Source organism: Chrysemys picta, chromosome 10, assembly GCF_011386835.1.
Source record: "Chrysemys picta bellii isolate R12L10 chromosome 10, ASM1138683v2, whole genome shotgun sequence".
Classification (NCBI taxonomy): domain Eukaryota; kingdom Metazoa; phylum Chordata; order Testudines; family Emydidae; genus Chrysemys; species Chrysemys picta.
In genome coordinates this window covers 49111763-49131980 of record NC_088800.1, presented here as the reverse complement: position 1 = coordinate 49131980, position 20218 = coordinate 49111763, and the positions used below count along the sequence as shown (strand labels likewise).

The 20218-nt window shown below is 48.6% G+C and overlaps 1 protein-coding gene and 1 long non-coding RNA gene across 15 annotated transcripts in view; one reads left to right on the top strand and one right to left on the bottom strand.

The window, feature by feature from the left end:
* LOC135974012 (uncharacterized) overlaps positions 1-20218 on the bottom strand; it is an 83416-nt gene that overhangs the window by 45259 nt on the left and 17939 nt on the right. The window contains exon 2 of the long non-coding RNA XR_010591125.1: positions 19694-19790. This is a non-coding gene — a long non-coding RNA (uncharacterized LOC135974012). The remainder of the gene's footprint in view (positions 1-19693; positions 19791-20218) is intronic.
* Positions 1-20218, top strand: part of CRAMP1 (cramped chromatin regulator homolog 1) — a 124818-nt gene that overhangs the window by 97267 nt on the left and 7333 nt on the right. For 10 of the 14 annotated variants that reach the window (XR_010591123.1, XR_010591122.1, XM_008173965.4 and 7 more), the window contains 6 exons: positions 9248-9329; positions 10160-10264; positions 11517-11695; positions 12406-12486; positions 14664-14901; positions 17996-18160. Coding sequence is in view for 11 of the 14 variants with exons in the window: in XM_008173965.4 (XP_008172187.1) it covers positions 9248-9329; positions 10160-10264; positions 11517-11695; positions 12406-12486; positions 14664-14901; positions 17996-18160 (850 nt within the window). In the remaining 3 variants the exon portion in view is untranslated. Of the gene's footprint in view, positions 1-9247; positions 9330-10159; positions 10265-11516; positions 11696-12405; positions 12487-14663; positions 14902-17995; positions 18441-20218 lie in introns of all 14 variants that reach the window. The other 4 variants (XM_065559782.1, XM_065559785.1, XM_065559784.1 and 1 more) reach the window with 2 other exon arrangements.

Genomic DNA, 20218 nt, shown 5'->3' with positions numbered 1-20218 from the left:
AGGTACTTAAAGTTCCTGCTGTGGTTGTTTGGTCAACCCCGGCACCAGCCCTGGGCAGCGGGGCATGCCGTAAGCCTATGCCATTGAGCGACCCCCACGACTCGTGTCTCCGCTGCCTGGGGGAAGCTCACCAGAAAGAGCGCTGCAAGATCTGCAAGGCCTTTAAGCCCAGAACTAAGAAAGAAAGAGACTTTTCGCCTCAAGCAGCTGCTCATGAAGACGGCGTTACAGCCATCCACTTCGGCGGCACCGTCCGCCTCAGTGCGGAGCGCCCCGTCATTGGTGCGGGAACCGGCGCCGGCGGGTCACTCGAAGCCCACGGCACCGACCCAACAGGGGCATGTACGGCACCGGTAGTCTTCGCCGACAAAATCGAAGGGCCAACCCAAGGCCCGAGGACGCTCCCCGCATAAGAGGGCAGCGCCGGCGAAGACCTCGAATGCGCCTAAGGCCGGCACGGCCCCGGCACATGCCCCGGTAGTGGCTCCGGCGCCGAAAGGCCCGTCGAGCCCCGGGATAGGCGCGTCGAGTGAGGAAGAAGGACTGGAGGAGCTCTTGGAACAGCCCTCCACTCCAGACACATTTGAGGCAGCAAAGGACCTCATTGCATTGTCTGTTGAGGGCCCTCCACAAACTGAGGACGCTCCGCCGAGACTACCACACAGAGGCAAGCCGGCGATGGTGCGCCCATCACGGTCGCCATCTCGGCACCGTTCAAGGCACCGATCCCGGTCGAGCTCCGCCTCGGTGGACTCCCGGTTGCCCTCCGCGCAGAAAACGCCACAGCAGTCGGGCCTCAGTAAGCGGTCGGCACCCACTCAGCAGCCATACATGAGTCGGCACCGGGATGCGTCGGTGGTACATTCCCCGAGACCGACCACCCGTAGTCGTTCCCGATCCCGTGGTCAGCGGTACCGATCCAGGTCGGCGAGACGCTGCTCCAGGTCCTGGTCGCGGAGGCACTACTCCCCAAACCCGGACCGGCACCGTTCCACGGTTCCGCCGTGGCCTTCCAGATCACCGTCCGTGGTGTCGGAGACTGACTCAGGCCGGTACGGCGGGTATGCCCATAGGGCACAGGCTAGTAGAGACTACGAAGCCTCTGGCCATCCCCAATGGGGCCAACCAAGCCAATGGCCGCTCTGGACACCCTGGGCCTACCACCAGCAAGGGCCCCCATCTAGGACCTCGAGATCCGGGCCATCAGGGTACCGATCCCGCTCTCCGCGGTACCGCCCGCCCTCTCACAAGGAGGCAACGATCTCTAGACCGCAGGAGCGGGAGGGAGTGGACTCGGCACCAAGCACGGTACCGTCCCAGTCCCACACCATGGGACAGGCCCCAGAGGAACAACCAGTCGATGATGGGTTGCAGGAAGGTGAGGATGGGCAAAAGGCCCCGACCTCTTCCTCCTCGCCGGACGAGGCAGTAGCGGGCACGACAGTGTCCGGCCCTCCCCCGATTGATCATCGGGCGCACCAAGACCTGCTTCGCCGGGTAGCCCTCCATCTGGGCTTGCAAGCGGAGGAGACTGTAGAACAGGAGGACCCCATGGTCGACATCCTGAGCCCGGAGGGGCCCTCCAGAGTCGCTCTCCCGATTATACGGACAGTCCAGTCCAACTATAAGACGGTGTGGCAAACGCCGGCCTCCAGTGCACCAACTGCAAGAGGCGTAGAGAGAAAATACTTCGCCCCATCTAGAGGGTTTGACTTACTCTTTTTGCACCCGTCTCCTTGTTCGCTAGTGGTCTCGGCGGTCAACGAGCGAGAGCGTCATGGCCAGCAAGCCCCTGCGCCCAAGGGCAAGGGGGCAAAACAATTGGACTTGTTCGGAAGGAAAGTCTATTCGTCTGGGGGCCTCCAGCTGAGGATCGCTAATCAGCAGGCGATTCTAAATAGACACAATTTTAATTCTTGGGCATCAGTCTCCAAGTTTAAAGACTCCCTACCTCCGGACGCACATCCTGAGTTCACGGCCCTGGTGGACGAGGGGATGGCGGTGGCTAAGACCTCATTGCAGGCCTCCCTCGATTCAGCCGATGCAGCGGCTAGGACAATCGCGTCAGGGGTAGTGATGAGGTGTTCGGCATGGTTACAGGCTTCAGGCCTTCCACCAGAGGTGCAGACCACTCTGCAGGACCTCCCGTTTGAAGGTTCGGGCTTGTTCTCCGACCAAACGGACGCCAGACTACATAGCCTCAAGGACTCGCGAGCAACCCTAAAGTCATTAGGAATGCATACCCCGGTGACACAGCGCAAGCCCTTTAAGCCTCAACCACCGCAGAGGCAGTACCACCCTCGCCCTCGGCACGAACCGTACCGCCGTCGTGGCAGGGATAACAGGCGGAGACGTAACAATACGCCTAACCAGGATCAAGGTCACGGCCAGGGCAAGCCGCAGCCAGGGAACAAACCAGGCTTTTGAAGTTACGCTCGAGGACAGCGTACCACACTCCATGCCGGCTCCTCCTCTAAGTTTCAAGGACCGCCTGTTCCATTTCTACCGGGCATGGTCGCGCATAACATCGGACCGCTGGGTCCTGCGCACAGTGAAGGCAGGCTATACCCTCCAGTTTTCCTCATCCCCTCCCTGCCATCCCCCATCCCCGTCCCTCTTCAGGGACCCCTCTCACGAGCAACTTCTCATGCAGGAGGTACAGACCCTTCTCACAGTAGGAGCAGTGGAAGAGGTCCCACCAGACCTAAGGGGAAAAGGATTCTACTCCAGGTACTTCCTGATTCCCAAGGCAAAAGGGGGCCTCCGTCCTATCTTGGACCTGCGCGAACTAAACAAGTTTCTGGTCAGAATGCGCTTCCGTATGGTCTCCCTTGGAACTATTATCCCATCCCTGGATCCGGGGGATTGGTACGCTGCCCTCGATATGAAAGATGCCTATTTTCACATCACCATCAATCCGGCCCACAGGCGGTTCCTGCGCTTCACCGTCAACCAGCGCCATTTCTAATTTACGGTCCTGCCTTTTACGGTCAGCACCACGAGTATTCACGAAATGCATGTCCGTGGTAGCAGCCTTCCTTCGGAAAAGAAGGATGCGCGTGTTCCCGTACTTGGACGACTGGCTCCTCGCGGGTAGGTCGGAGGCCGAGGTCCGCTCTCACGTGACGCTGGCCTTACAGATGTTCGGCAGGCTCGGCCTCCTGGTCAACGTGCCCAAGTCCACGTTAGCTCCCACACAGAGACTGGACTTCATAGGTGCAGTCCTGGACTTGGTGACCGCGCGGGCAAGCCTCCCAGAGTCGCGGTTCCTGACAATTCAGAGGGACGTAAGCTCCGTCCAGAAATTCCCCACGACAACGGCAAGGTGTTGCATGCAGCTCCTGGGACACATGGCATCCTGCACACATGTAGTCAGACATGCCCGCCTAAGGCTCCAGCCCTTGCAGTTGTGGTTTACCCAAACGTACCGCCCCAACAGAGACCCCTTGGATCTGGTGGTGACGATCCCGGCTCGGGTGTTGGGCTCGCTCCGCTGGTGGCTCGATCAACAGCAGGTCTGCGAAGGGATCCCCTTCACTGCCCCACAACCCACTCTGACGTTAGTAACAGATACATGGGACCTGGGTTGGGGGGCACACCTGGGGGAACTGCGGACTCAAGGCTTGTGGTCCAGGGAAGACAGGTTGCTTCACATCAATCTGAAAGAGCTGAGGGCGGTTCGCCTCGCCTGTCAGACCTTCCACGCCACCATAGAAGGTCACAGCATGGCAGTCCTGACGGACAACACTACCGCCATGTTCTATATAAACAAGCAGGGCGGGTCCCGGTCCTCTCCCCTCTGTCGCGAGGCACTCCAATTATGGGACTTCTGTATAGCCTATGCGGTCCATCTTATTGCAACGTATCTCCCAGGGATCCAAAACGGGTTACCGGACCGCTTCAGCCGATCCTACCACATGCACGAATGGGCGTTGAGGCAGGACGTCGTGCATTCAATCTTCCGGAGGTGGGGCTTTCCCCGGGTGGATCTTTTCGCCACCAAGGACAACAGTCAATGCCCTCAGTTTTGCTCGTTTCAGAACCTCAGCCCGGGATGCCTTCACCATTCCGTGGGGAGGGAGCCTGAAGTATGCCTTCCCTCCATTCCTGCTCATCCACAAGGTCCTCCTCAAGACCCGCAGGGACAGGGCGACAATTATACTCATCGCCCCGGCCTGGCCACGACAGCATTGGTTCACGACCCTGCTGGAATTGTCCATAGCCGACCCGATCACCCTCTCCCTCCATCGCGACCTAGTCACACAAGACAGGGGTCGCCTGCTCCACCCGAACCTGTCGTCACTACATCTCACGGCGTGGTATCTCTCTGGCTGAACGATGCGGAACACAGGTGCTCTCACCAGGTTCAGCAAATTCTCCTTAGTAGTAGGAAGCCCTCCACAAGAGCGACCTACCTGGCCAAATGGAAGAGGTTCTCCCACTGGTGCGAGCCTTAGCACATACAGCCTCTGCAGGTCTCAGTTCCATCGATCCTGGACTACTTACTGCACCTCAAGCATCAGGGGCTCGCCCCCGCCTCGATTAAAGTGCACTTGGCTGCCATTTCGGCATTACATCCGGGGGAGTTGGGAGTGTCGGTGTTCTCCAACCCCACAGTAGCCCGATTCCTCAAGGGGCTGGAGAGGGTGTTCCCCTACTCGCGCCCACCGGTCCCTGCGTGGAGTCTGAACCTAGTCCTAACTAAGCTCATGGGGGCCCCCCTTTGAATCCCTAGCCACTTGCTCCCTCATGAACCTCTCGTGGAAGGTGGCGTTTCTCGTGGCCATCACATTGGCCAGGAGGGTATTGGAATTGAGGGCCCTCACTTCAGAACCCCCTTATACAGTTTTTCATAAGGATAAGGTGCAACTGAGGCCGCACCCCAAATTCCTCCCAAAAGTGGTCTCGCAGTTTCACATGGGGCAAGACATTTGTCTACCGGTGTTCTTCCCTAAACCCCATACGGACCCTTATCACCGCAGCCTCCATACCCTCGATGTTCGAAGGGCATTAGCGTTCTACCTGGAGCGGACCAGGTCGTTCCGCAGAACACCTCAGCTGTTTATTGCCATTGCCGAACGTATAAGAGGCCTGCCTATCTCGACACAGCGCTTATCGGCATGGATTGTGCATTGTATACGCACATGTTATGAGCTCGCCAACGTTCCGGCCCCAGAGATCCGGGCCCACTCAACTAGGGCCCAAGCGTCCTCGACGGCCTTCTTGGCGCAGGTTCCTATCCAGGAAATCTGTAAAGCGGCCACCTGGTCGTCCGTACATACGTTCACAGCCCACTACGCGATCCACCATCAGACCAGAGAGGACGCGGTGGTCGGACGGGCTGTGCTACAGTCAGTTGTACCTTGACTCCTACCCACCTCCAATGGTAAGCTTGGGAGTCACCTAATGTGTAATGGACGTGAACAATCACTCGAAGAAGAAACAGAAGGTAAGTAACCGTTCTAACTGTTGTTCTTCGAGATGTGTTGTTCACGTCCATTACACTTCCCACCCTCCTTCCCCTCTGTCAGAGTCTCCGGCAAGAAGGAACCGAAGGGGTCGGGTCGGCAGGGATATATATACCCTAGAGCGGGGCGCCGCTCTGGCGGGAGGGAGGGGGCCCTGCCAGCCCAACGGGAGCCGCTAAGGGAAAAAGTTTCCGACGTCCGTGCACGCGGCGCGCGTACACCTAATGTGTAATGGACGTGAACAACACATCTCGAAGAACAACAGTTACAGAAGGTAAGTAACCGTTCTTTGGCAGCTGAGGTGAGTGGAGTAGGTGGCTGGTAGGCCTGAGCAGGGCTGGAGACCTGGACCCTGTCTGCAAGAGAGCCTCCAACCGGAAGCAAGGTGAGTGGAGCTGCGCGATAGAGACCTCTGCTGGCGAAGGGCCAGCAGCCAGAACCCCAGAGCAGTGACTGGCTCGGCCTGCCGCCACTCTGGGGTTTCTGCCCCCAGCTCCTGCCAGCTGAGGTCTCAGCCCGACCCCCGCTCTGGGGTTTCGGCTGCAGGATCCTGCCAGCCGGGGTCTCAGCCCGCTGCCAGCCTGGGGTTCCTTTTCCCCCCCCCCCCCCCCCCAGGCCAGCAGCAGGTGCTGAGTTGGACCCGCGGGGACCCGGCTGGCAGGAGCCGGCAGCAGAAACTCCAGAGCAGGGCGGGCTGAGCGGCTCAGCCCAACACCGCTCTGGGGTTTCGGCTGCCGGCTCCTGCCAGCTGGGATCTCAGCCCGCTGCCAGCCTGGGGAAAGGAATCCCAGGCCAGCAGCCGGTGCTGAGTTGGACCCGCGGCATGACCCCAGCTGGCAGGAGCCGGCAGTGGGAACTCCAGAGCGGGACGGGCTGAGCAGCTCAGCCTGCCGCGGCTCTGGGGTTTTCACCAGCGGCTCCTGCCAGCCGGGGTCTCAGCCCGCTGCCAGCCTGTGGTTCCTTCCCCTCAGGCCAGCAGCAGGTGCTGAGTTGGACCCGTGGCGGGTCCCGCAGGAGCTGGCAGATGGCAGCGGGAACTCCAGAGTGGTGGCGGGGCTGAGTGGCTTAGCCCACGCTGCGTGCCAGGAAAAATCGGCTCGTGTGCCAACTTTGGCACGCATGCCGTAGGTTGCCGACCCCTGTGCTAGATGTTAGGAGAGCTTTGGCCTTTTACCTGGACGGGATGAAGGCCTTTTGGAAATCTCCTAAGCTTTTCCTTTCCATTGCAGAAAGGTATAAAGACACAGCAATATCAGCCCAAAGACTCTCCAAATGGGTCTTGAACTTGTATTAAACACTTCTGTAATGTTTGCAATGTGGTACCTCCATCTGGAATCCGCACACACTCCACGAGGTTGGTTTCCTCCTTGGTTGCCTTCCTCAAGAATGTCCCTATCTTGGAAATCTGCAGAGCAATGACTTGGGCATCTTCTCATACGTTCACAGAACACTGCGATTACTGGAGACTGTTTCTGACACCATCTTCAGCTTCATAGGACTATCATCCATAACAAACTAGACTCCGAAGCCCCAACCTCCCATTGGGGATACTGCTCAGGAGTCACCTATAGTGCAGCACCCATAGAACACTACTCAAGAAGAGAAAGTTACTCACCTTGTGCAGTAACGATGGTTTTTCGAGATGTGTCCCCCTATGGTTGCTGAACAACCCTTCCTCCCTCCTCCCCTCTACTTCAGAATAGAGAAGGAACTGAGGGTTCACCCGTGCAGTGCTAATTAGCCTCGAGGCAGAGCACAGAGGGAGGGGGAGAGAGACCATGTGCAGGCTGAACAGAGACTGGTACCAAAGGTCTCTGATTAGAAGTACAGGGATACATACACCCCTAAAATGGAGCACCCATGGGGGGGGAGGGTGGGGGAGACCATCGTTACTGCACAAGGTAAGTAACTTTCTCTTTTGGCCTCTTTAATAACTAACCTGGTTAGATTCCTTCCTCAGCAGCTGTAGTAACAGTGTAGTGTAGCCACATGGAAGGGAGGTTGGGAAAGCAAAAATATACTTGGTCTGGAAGAATGTTTGGAACAAATGGAATATTCTAACTGGGATTCTGCTTTATACTTCAGTCCTGCAGACTTTTATCTCTTGTGTACAATGGAATCCTGCTGTCTCCATTCCTTATTGCAACAAGATCTTCAATTTGTCTTTCCACTGACTGTTTGTTTGTTTTTGAAATGTCTACAGAATGCAGGGGAGGCAGATTATACCAGAAAAAACAAACTCAGTTCAAAGGGGCACTAATTTAAAAATGAAGGCTGGGAATTTCAGTGGGGTTGAAGGGAGCAAGGTGTCCAGCTCCTTCTGAATTTCACTGGTAGGTGGTTATCATTGGCCTCTCTAAGGCTCCCTGCAAATCCCAGCCAAAAAGAAAAATATGATTATAAAAGCACAGATGGTGGGGAGGGAAGGGGAGACTCAGGGCTGATGTGACTGGCAGGAACAACAAAGTATAAGAAAATGGGGAAATTATTTGACATTTGTTTGAAAGTCTTATGAAATGCTAGCGTGTGACCAGGGGCTCTTTAGTCCCCTTAGCTATATGTAAGGGACAAGAAGAGAGAGTCCACGCTCTGCCTTAGAGGTCTCTGGTGTCTAAGAAATTGCATTTGACAGGCCTCAGTGAGATGTTCTGTTCCATACAATTCCATCTTTTAAAATTTCTGAATGTAGTTTCCTTCCTTGTTTATTATCATTTAGTTAATAACCATAACAGAGGATCAAGTCCCACACAAAAGCTTGTGCCCATGCTCAAAGGTGACACTACAGTGTAATACTCTAGGGCAGAGGTTCTCAAATTGTGGTCCACGAGCTCCATTCAGGTGGTCCACCGATAGTTCCCTCTAAGGTGCGTGCCTGGGCCGCTGCACACAAGAGAATGAAGGGCCACCCACCTAATTAGTGGAGCTGTGCAGGCATGGTTCCACTAATTAGATGCCTGGACCCTGGAGAAGATGCAGCTGGTGGCCTTGGGCGGAATAAGGGGTAGGTGGGAGGGGATGAGAGGAATTTGGGATGTGCAGGGCTGCAGCGGCCAGAGAAAGAGGCGACTTTCCCCAGTTCCAGGGCTGCGGCTGCTGGGGAGAGATGGCCCTTCTTCCCAGCCTCAGCTCTGTGGCTGCTACGGTGGGGGAGAGAGGGAGAGACCCCCCCTTCTCCCCAGCCTCAGCTCTGTGGCTTCCATGGCGGAGGAGAGAGGGCACATCATCGCATTAGAAAGGTAAGACTACTAATATTAAAATATGAGTTGTGGGCTTTTATTTGTAGAACAAAAAAAAGTTTATTAAGTTTTTTTTATATATAGCACTTTTATCCAAAGCACTTTACAATAGTTAGCTAACGGTACAGACAACATTTGGAAAGATGATTAAGTGGTCCGCCGAGACCCTCAGCAATTTTCAAGTGGTCCGTGAAAAAAAAAAGTTTGAGAACAACTGCTCTAGGGACTCGGAGACTGCTATACTAACAGTGAGACAGAAGCTGAGTTTGACTTCACATCTATCTCTGGATGTAGTCTAGATGGAAGTTCAATGTCATGGTACTTTGCAGAGAAAAAAGAGGCATGTTGCTTACATTTCCTCTCAAACAGAAGCAGAAAGGGTTCTTGCCGCGTCTGACTGGTGTGTGCCCACGTAGTCTCTGCTGTACTGACATTCAACTCCTTATTCTGTAAGGCATCACAATTGCAAAAGGCACTATATGAAACCAACTCACTTTGTTCTGATTTTAAATTTGTTTTGGTCTGTTATCTCCCCCCATGCAGAGAACACTGCTCCCCAGGCCATCGGGAAATCCATCCCAGCATGTCTGCTCCTTCTCCATCTTATCCAACTCTTCCATAACAGGTGCTTCTGCCCTTTCTGCATTACAAAATGAAGATCCATAGTGGGGAAATATTAAGTTCTGAGTTGATGCTGCGTTGGGATGAATTAGAAAGCTCTCTTACCACTGTATGTGGTGAGGAGTAAGGGAATAATCTTTAAAAGAAAAAAAAAAAGTCCTTTCAAAACCACAAACATTCACCAGTTTAGTTGAGTCATGTCCCAGGGGGTGACAAGCTTCTGCTTCTTGATGATTTTTACATAGCTTGTAATAATTTCTCCTCAGTTTCTCTCCCTCTTTTCTAACCCCAGTTCCATGGGATTCTATATAAAGAAACAGAATTTGTGGGTGAAAATACTGAGCCAGGAATTCTTTTCCTTAGAGAGTAGTCATACTCAACTTTACGTTAGGCTTTGTCTAGCGTCAGAATGTTATGTGAATTTCATATGGTGAAATAGATTCACTGACCAGTATTTTGTCTGCCATTTGGCCTTTCCCTCTGGCCTTTTCTTGAATATAGCACTGACACAGGTTAATTTGCATCCCACCATGGATCTCAAAATCAGCATTAGAACCTCAAGGTTATTTTAATTGGAAATAATGGCATGCAGCTGTGGTTACATGTAATATTGCCATTGCCTTGCCTGGCAATGAACTGCTGATTAGCTTGTGCTGCTACTATTTGAAGTCTTAACTTCATCACTGCTTTCAGTGTCAGCTTAGTTTGGAAGCTGCTTAGAATTCCCTCTACCTCTTGATTGTTAACGTTGCTCCCATTTAACAGTGCTGTGTTTTGGTTTAAGGAAGATGTCCAGTTTTGGCTCCTTCTGAGATTTAATTCTTCACCCTTTAGGGAGAGGTTCATTTCGGCCAATCCAGTCTTCACTGACTAAAGCTGCTGTTTCTCGACCCATTGTGCCCAAGGTTCTTCCAACACAAGCTACCAATCACCTGTCCAGTAAGTCTCCCCTCATAAAAGTGGCATATTTTGATTTCCTGCATTCAGGTACAAATCCTTGGTGCCTTTAAAATGTTTTGCTTGCTTTTATATGTACTTTGCTGTACATAAAAACAGTTTGCATCACAATAGGTGATTGGATGGAGAGATTTGCTGTAGGGAAGGAGAGTGGGCACTGATGACACACTCCAAACTAGTATCACATACCATGCTCGTATCCTAACACTTGGCATGTGGATGAATGGATGTATCTATGGATCTGAACCAGACCCAGCATCATGGATCTCCTGATCTCTGGGGAAAGTTAGAATACAGACTTTGTGGCTCAGGTTCAGCTCTGCATATGTATGTATTACATTTTGTTTTAAGCCCTAATAGTTTATCCACCAAGACAAGATTTGGAATACTGGACATGGAGGGGACCTCACCAATCCCTCCTTTTCTACCCTGCCCCATAACAAAAGAACATGCCTCTTAATTAAATGAACTGGTAGTGAGAACATGTAACCAGGAATCCTGTTTCATATTGTGTGCCATTTAGCCTAGGGAATTCTCTGCCACAGGAAGACCCAGTTAAATGTTGTAAGAGCTGGATAAGTTTAAATTCCCTAAATGCTGTGTCCTGTACAAGTTAAAATGAAGAGCACAACTTTATGCTTCAGAGAATAAGCTGATGAGCTAATATGGAGAAATCTTCCTCCCTCATGCAGAATAACACAGCTGGCCAAGTGCATTATGGGTTTTTCCTCCAACAGAAATATCAAGCCTAGGCTGCAGCCAGAAGCAAGGTACTAGATGAGACTGTTATGTTGGTTTTACAGCACCTCTCTCAAACTATAGGCACTTCCCAGAAATTACACAACCAACTGCATTACAGTACTGCAAAATTTAAAACCAGGTGGACAAACAGCATATCTGACATGTAAATGCTACTAGGAACATTTGTGGAGAAAAATAGGGATACCTCTTTTAAACTCCATTGAAATGCAGTACAATGGACTGGGGGTGCCTTAAGGGAACAGAGTGGGAAAATGATAAATATTTTTTGCTAAAAATGCTGCACCTCCTAAATATGGACAACCAGCATGTCTGCAGGATCTGAACTAATATGACCACTTCTGCATCTCTATGTTTATGTTAAGATTTAGCTACATGGCCTGATTCAATTCCTCCACAAAGATATTTATAGGAGAGATGGGCAGTCAATGAAAGAAAAGATCTCTAATATCTTTTTCTCTCTATTTTACCAAAGGTGCTATTGACTTGGCAGCTAAAAGTGCTGGTATTATCCCTGGCAGCCCCTTGCCTGTCCTGGATTCTGAGGGCTTGTCAGGTGTGTCTCCGCTGTCACCAGACGGTGTGGCTGCAGTGGTCACGGGGCAGGAGTCGGCAGAGGCAGATCAGAATGGAAGCTCCATCGGCACAGTAGGGGTCAGTATCTCTTGAATAGGCTTGTCAAAGCATTCATCATCTCCTTTGTTTTGTGTAAAAACCCAGCCCCTGTATTAATTGTGACTCTGCTGTCAGCTTCCTCTTGAGGTTTGTTGAATGGATGCATTTTTCAGAGCAAGCCTAGCCCAGGCCGGAGTGGATTGGTGGGTGTGTGATGTTCAGGACCTGGTGGGGAGAATCTAGGGAAACAGGCACTGCTGTGTTGGAAAATAGGTTTCCATCCTGTAGAGAATCTTATAGCCATGCAATTTTGATCTGCACTCCAGAAGTCTGAAGCCAAAAGGCAAGGCACCATTTGAGAAAGATGTATTGAGTAAGGAATTGTGGGCACAACAAGAGAGTGCTAGTAGTGAATAGCTTTCTCCTACCGTGACTGAATATTCACATGGGTCTCCAAGTGCCTGCGTTCTGTTTCCAGCTGCATCCTCTTTCAGGAGATTACTTGATAAGTGGGAGTTGTGATGGCCCTTACTGTTTCCCTTATCCATACCTAGAAGAGGTGTCAGTGTTTGCCACCATCCCAGGGAGGTAGTGGAGAGAGCAGTATCCCTGAGATCCCATCTCAGAAGAGGGGATAAGGGGGAAATTGTGGCAAGGATGATCATATGTGCTTGTCTCTTGTAGCTCCTGCTAAGTTTGCTATAGTTGGTGTATGAGTGTGACTCATGTAGTCCCTTTTGCACTTCTAGGGTTCAAGCAGTAGGTGTCGGGTTCCTTTCATTAATCTACCCACACAGCAAGAGCAGAAGGCGGTCCCTGATGGATTCCAGGTACAGTATGAGCTGATCAAACAGCAGCTGCATGAAGTTTATAGCAGTGACGTTCTTCACACAAGCATTATTTAGGGACTCATATTCCAATGTCCCCTTTTCACCATGCCCCCATTTTTTAACCATTCTTGTAGAAATAGTCTGCAGGTCATATGGCCTTTCCTACAGCCATCAGGGTAATTGTTCTCCATGACTATTACTGTGCTGGAATGGAAGTCTCACAGGTTGCTGTGGACAGCTGCTTATGTTGTGATTTTATACTACTCAGAGCAGAAGAGCAGAGTGAAACTGACAAGTTCTGATCTCTGAAGAGCAAACCAGTCTTGTTTAATGCTATGCTTGTGCATTGACTGGTACAGTGGAGGTGTTTAGCAAAGCAAACAAGTACCTTTATACTGCACCAGTCTATTTTAAACATTGTTTGAAGGGAAAGTAGACCCCAGGAACTGAAATAAGTATTACTCCTGGGGGACTTCTGCGCCAAAAAATTAAAAATTCTGTGCACGATAAAAAAATTCTGCATATTTTATTTGCCAAAATAACATAATATAATCAAACTAGTTTCAGTTATTTTGGTAACTTATTTCAAAATACCTGTCAGCAAGTATGTCTGTAACAAAACAAAACAAAATTCCCCCAGCGAGTAGAGAGTTAAAGAAACCCCTACAACAACTTAGTTCCTGTTTCTCTGTTATGTTTTCGTTGTGTGCCTCACTGTGGGTGTGTCACACGTGCCAAATAGGCACATCTTGGGTGGGGGGGGAACTTTGCTCCTCTGGTCTCAGACACCCACATCCCCTACTCCGAGAGCCCAGCCATGGGACACCCCCTACCTACCAGAGCCCAGGGATCCAGAGAGAGAAACAGCCTGATGCTGGGTCTCAGGCTCATATGGTGTTCCTGCATGCTGCCTCCTTCCTTCAGGACATGCTGAGAACTGCAGCTGCCCAGAACCCTCCAGCTCTGACCCCCTCCCACATGGTGTCCAGTATTTGTGAGCTGGAGAGGCAGGTTCTGCTGGGTCCAGCAGCCCCTAATGGCATCCAGCAGCTCTGCAGCATCAATTCTATGGAGGGGGGAATGAAATTCTGCACAGAACATTAATTCTTTGCAAATTCTGCATTGTGCAGTGATGCAGAATTTCCCCAGGAGTAAAGTATGCATTCTGGCAGAGCTGTCACTGTATCACTGGAGGAACATTATCCAATAGGTAATCTTGATGAAAGTACTAGTTGCATAACCAATATCTTCTTAAGAGAAACACTTTGCTTTGTGTCTAGCTCATGGCTAATTACAGAAGCAAGGATTGTTCAATGGATGTTAATTTTATAACCTCAGACCAGTCTGGTGGCTAATGCAACTTCAAATGTGATGTTGAGACACTCGTCAAGGACATATCTGTGAGCACTTAATGGTGGAACTCCAGTTATTTTAGTGGAAGAAGGTGTAGGGCTAACTTTTGGAGTGGAATCTGCTGGCTGCAGAAGTCCTCCATATTTTCCCACTTGTTAGGCCATGCAGTATTCCATATGCTTATAGTACTGAAGTGATCATCCCCACCCCTGTGGGTGTAGTGTTACTAAGGGAAAAGCTATTCTCGGACACTGGGTCTAGTCAAGAAAAATAAGTCTTATTAAATCAGGGGTGATATCCAAGCAGCTGCATATTTCTCAGCTGACAAAGCCTGATTCAATATTCAGCTGTTAAGAATGGTCTTGTAGTATAATGGGACTCCTCTCATTAACTCTCTCACTGGTTTCAGTTGTAGAAGGTTTTGGAAATGCTCTAGTTTAAATCAGTTGCATTTGGGTGTGATGCAAAACCCAACTTTTGTCAGGCTATTGAGGAGGGTATGGGCTGAGTAGTGGGATGAGTATGCTTGTGAGCTGTCGTTTTGTGTGGTTTTAAGTTTTTGATAGGTGTCCAGAGCATAGAACCTGTAGATCTCTTATTCTTGGTATGAAAAAAATATTTCATCAGGTAGTTGGACTGGCAGAACAGGGTATGCTAGGAGTCTGTTCTGCTTGATTTTTATTCTGCTTCTGTTGCATCCAGCTGTTCTTCTCTTTCAACCCAATGCTCAGGATCTCTGCAACACATGATTTGTCTGTTGTAACTTTTAGAAGTGTCCAAGTCCTATGCAAACTAGTGACTTGTTCATTCTCTGACTCTTACAGCAGGACACATCAGTCCTTTCTCTGTCAGAACTGTCCAAGACCCCTCTCCAGAATGGTGTCTCCACTCCTCCGCTTCCTCCATCACAAGCCTCCAGTACACATCTATGTCCTCCCAACGTCTCTGCTCTGCTGGATATCTCTCTTCCTGGACCACCTGAAGATGTGCTTTCTCAGGGAGAACCTGCCACTCAAATAAGCGACTCTATCATTGAAATCGCTATCAGCTCTGGTCAATACAGTAAGACTAGTAATGAGAATGCCTTATCTTGACTTAAAGTTAGAAAAATGCTATTAACTGCAGCATGTTCTAAATATCAGAAAAACCCTTATTAGGCGGCATCATCGTGGATTTAATGATATCCTTTGAGAAGCTAAATTGTGTAGTTCCCCTTTTTCTTAACAAGTCTGACTGTGCATTTTAAATTAATGTACATGTAAGTTGTTGCTGGCCTAGCAGAGAGCTTTGGTAGCTCTCTGAACTTACTGAACAGCTCTGCAGCAGTGTCCTCCATAGCTTACTAAATAGTAAGGACCAAAATCTTCTCTCTGATCTCCCTGTGAGTTACCTATTGATTTCAGTGATAGCACTGTAGACACACATGAGGAAGGGAATATGGCTCCTTACATATTCCTTAAGTGAATTAGGCAGCCTTTTGACCAGTGGTACCATGGGTCTTCATAAGAAATTATTTTTTGAACTTAGGCCATGTCTACACTTACAAGCTTACAGCGGCACAGCTGTACTGATACAGCTGTGCCACTGTAAGAGCACTATTGTAGCTGCGTTATACCGACGGGAGAGAGCTCTCCAATCAACATAATAAAACCAGCTTAATGAGCAGCAGTAGCTATGTTGGCAGGAGACAGGGTGGCTCTATGTATTTTGCCGCCCCAAGCACGGCAGTCAGGCAGCCTTCGGCGGCATGCCTGCAGAAGGTCCGCCGGTCCCGTGCCTTCGGTGTACTCGCCGCTGAATTGCCGCCAAACCCGCGGGACCGGCGGACCTCCCGCAGGCATGCCGCCGAAGGCAGCCTGACTTCTGCCCTCACGGCGACCGGCAGGCCGCCCCAGGCACATGCTTGCTGCGCTGGTGCCTGGAGCCACCCCGGCAGGAGAGCGTCTCCCGCGGACAGAGTGCTGTGCACAAACGCACTTATGCCGGCAAAACTTATGACACTCTGAGGTGTGTTTTTTTTCACACCCCTGAGCGACAAAAGTTTTGCCAACATAAGTGCTAGTTTAGATATGGCCTAAGTATTGTCATCCTGTCCTTCATTTAACCCTGTAGAGACATGGCCTTGGTGGTCTTATACCATGACTTTCGTATGTAAGGGATTTCTTAAAGTAATAAATATGCAAGCGAATGGAACATTTATCCCCATTTCACAGATAGGGAAAACTGAGACAGAGGTTAAAGTGAACTTCTGCTCTAAAATATTACTCTGTAAAAATACAGAGTATTGAAACAGTGTTTTATGTTAGACAAACACCTGTCGGGAATGGTCTAGTTATTACTAGCCCTGCCTTGAGGGCAGGGGACTGGATTTGATAACCTCTCGAGGTCCCTTTCATCATGCACTTCTATAATTCTATGTTTGTGTGTCAGTGTTTCCAGGTAAAATTTGCTCAGTTTACCAGGAAAAATTTGTTTTAAATTCAGGTCTGCAAATTCACCTTGAGATCTTTGAGACTCAAAGTGGGTTCTTTACTTCTCCTGCATCTTCATCGGTAATAAAGATCAATGGGGTTGCATAGTTTGACCTACATCATCTTTAGGAAAAAACCAACAAAGGGTCCTGTGGCACCTTTAAGACTAACAGAAGTATTGGGAGCATAAGCTTTCGTGGGTAAGAACCTCACTTCTTCAGATGCAAGAAGTGAGGTTCTTACCCACGAAAGCTTATGCTCCCAATACTTCTGTTAGTCTTAAAGGTGCCACAGGACCCTCTGTTGCTTTTTACAGATTCAGACTAACATGGCTACCCCTCTGATACTTATCATCTTTAGTATCTTTAAGGTTACAGAAGAAGGAAAGAGCTATTTCCAGGATGACTTTGTAGGACTGACATTTAAAACATCCTTTTACTGGTCAGCTGAGCAAATTTGATCTAGAAATGTTGATCTAAACAAACATAGAGCCCCATCACATCACTTTTTGTCATTTAAAATGCCATACTAATTTGATTTGCCCAAGACCCCACAAAAAGTCAGTGTCAGAGCCTAAAACTCAAATTTTGGATATTGCAGATACCAGAAGTATTATGGGTTGGGTTGTAAGGAGACGGGTAGTGTAACTGATCTAGTAAACTATCTGTGAAGTTGCAGCATGTACTGAGAAGTGGGGGATGCAGTTTTAAAACAAGTCAGTCAAAACCTTCCGCAGGACTAAGCACCCACTCATACTTGGCATACAAATCTGGGATTAACTCTACTTGTTCAGATTTGCAGTTCACCTTTAAAGTGTTGCATTAGATTGAATAATTGTATTGTTTCTCATTTGTGAACATGCTTTACGATGTAATGGTGTATGCTTCTAAAAACAATATTCTTTACTCAAAAAAATTTTGACATCAGTTTTTAAAAATTTACATCTTGGGGAATTTTTTAAAAAAGAATTATGGATCTGAATTCTGAGCAACTTGGTGTTCTTTTCCAGATGTCTGGCTAGCCCAGTTGCACATCAGAACCCTTCCCTATTGGGCATGCAGGAGTGGGTTAGGTCTCATTTACCTGGTAGTCAATAAGGGCCTAAACCTCTTCACCTACTAGCAGAGAACCTATAGAGAGACCCAACGCCCAATGGATACAGCATCAAATGATCTTTCACACTATGGTGATTTTGTGCCACTTACCCAGTTGACCAACTGTCCCCTAAAGGTTTTATATTTTCAGTTTGCTTATAGTTTGTTTAAATGAGTGTGGACAGTAGCTTCCATCTTATTTCCTTTTCCCACAGAAATCTTGACATACCTAGTCCAATTAGGACTGAGCTAAATTGGGCCTTTCAGATCCCTACCTTCCACTATCACACTCCTCCCTCGGGAAATTGCACTGCACCATAGCTAAATTCTTTCATCAACCAGTCAATATCCTTAAGATGAGTTAGTTTAGGACTAAATCCAGTTCCCTTTACTCCACTGAGTAGTGCCATTGTAGTTCAGAATAGCTTGGTATTGGCTGATTCTCTGTACAATGGCATTACTACTAAGAATATTATGTAGTGCCTTGCTTCCAGTTGCCTGAAAATGTGTTGAACACCCCAAAGTACTTGAAGTTGTCCTGGTAGCTTTACAGAATTGACTCGGTCATTGATTCTTTGCATTGGCTTACAGATGAAGGTGTTTCCCTCTCCCCTGCGAAACTGAATGGCAGTGACAGCTCCAAAAGTCTTCCATCCCCCTCCAGCAGTCCTCAGCAGAACTGGATTGCCTCTCCGAGCCATGATCCACAGTGGTACCCCAACGACTCTACCGACTCATCTCTCAGCAGCCTGTTTTGTGAGTGTCAGTACACAGAGAACTATGATGGAGGAATGGTCCTATCTTTTCTAAAGAGCTTCTCTTCACCCAGCCCCAATCCCTTGACTTGGAGGGAGTCCCTGGAAGAGAGTAAACTCAGTAGGACATTGGAAGACTTTTCCCCTTCCTTCCCATCTTCCTCTCTAACTGGAATTGTTACCCCTAGATGGACTTAATTTTTCATTCAGCCCAGATTTGGAAGTCTGCTCCTGAAATAGAAGTTGCTCAGCTGGCACAGGGCAACAGCATATACCTTGGAGTGAGTAACTGAGACCTTTTTGTAGTCTGCTAGGTTTTGCAAGTCAGACTCCTCTTTTAGGTTGAAACATTTTGAGTGTTCTGCTAAAACAGCAAAATGATGCCACCAGCTCTTCTGTTTGGAACTTGTAGGTTTCATTGTATGCATGGTGCATAATTCTAAGGAGGTGAGAGAATTGTTTTTTCTGAGTTAGCTCAAAAAATGAATAGCTTTATGGCTAGTGTCTCCAGTGTAATGTGTGTTTACCTCCTTTGGGCAAAGGTGATTAGTTGATCCATTTGGCAGCCTGCTGGTAGTGCTCATGCTAGTAATTTCTTATTCTGAGGAGGTAGAGGAGAGAGATGGCTTTAGATCTCCTTTGTGCTACGTTTCCATGTACCTCTCCTCCTCCTCCTCCTTCAAATGCACAAGTTCAATACACTGACTTGAAAGTAAAAGAAGCAGTGAGAGGCAAAGAGGCATCCTTTAAAAAGTGGAAGTTAAATACTAGTGAGGAAAATAGAAAGGAGCATAAACACTGGCAAGTGAAGTGTAAAAATACAATTAGGAAGGCCAAAAAAGAATTTGAGGAACAGTTAGCCAAAGACTCAAAAAGTAATAGCAAAAAATTTTTTAAGTACATCAGAAGCAGGAAGCCTGCTAAACAACCAGTGGGGCCACTGGAGAGTCGAGGTGCTAAAAGAGCACTCAAGGGGGATAAGGCCATTGCGGAGAAACTAAATGAATTATTTGCATCGGACTTCACGGCTGAGGATGTGAGAGAGATTCCCAAACCTGAGCCATTCTTTTTAGGTGACAGATCTGAGGAACTGTCCCAGATTGAGGTATCCTTAGAGGAGGTTTTGGAACAAATTGATAAAATTAAACAGCAATAAGTCACCAGGACCAGATGGTATTCATCCAAGAGTTCTGAAGGAACTCAAATGTGAAATTGCAGAACTACTAACTGTAGTCTGTAACCTATCATTTAAATCAGCTTCTGTACCAGCTGACTGGAGGATAGCTAATGTGATGCCAATTTTTAAAAAGGGCTCCAGAGGTGATCCCGGCAATTACAGACTTCAGTACCGGGCAAACTGGTTGAAACTATAATAAAGAACAATATTGTCAGACATATAGATGAACATAATTTGTTGAGGAAGAGTCAACATGGTTTTAGTAAAGGGAAATCATGCCTCACCAATCTACAGAATTCTTTGAGGGGGTCAACAAGCATGTGGACCAAGGGGATCCAGTGAATATAGTGTACTTACATTTTCAGAAAGCCTTTGACAAGGTCCCTCACTAAAGGTTCTCTCACAAAGTAAGCTGCCACGGTATAAGAGGGAAGGTTCTCTCGTGGATTGGTAACTGGTTGAAAGATATGAAACAGAGTAGGTATAAATGGTCAGTTTTCAAAATGGAAAGAGGTAAATAGTGGTGTCTTCCAGGGGTCTGTTCTGGACCAGTCCTATTTAACATGTTCATAAATGATCTGGAAAAAGGGTAAACAGTGAGGTGGCAAAATTTACAGATGATACAAAATTGCTAAAGATAGTTAAAACCCAGGCAGACTGCAAAGAGCTGCAAAAGGATCTCTCAAAACTGGGTGACTGGGCATCAAAATAGCAGATGAAGTTTAATGTTGATAAATGTAAAGTAATGCACATTGGAAAGCATAATCCCAACTATACATATAAAATGATGGGGTCTAAATTAGTTGTTACCACTCAAGAAAGAGATCAGGAAGTCATTGTGGATAGTTCTCTGAAAACATCCACTCAATGTGCAGCAGCAGT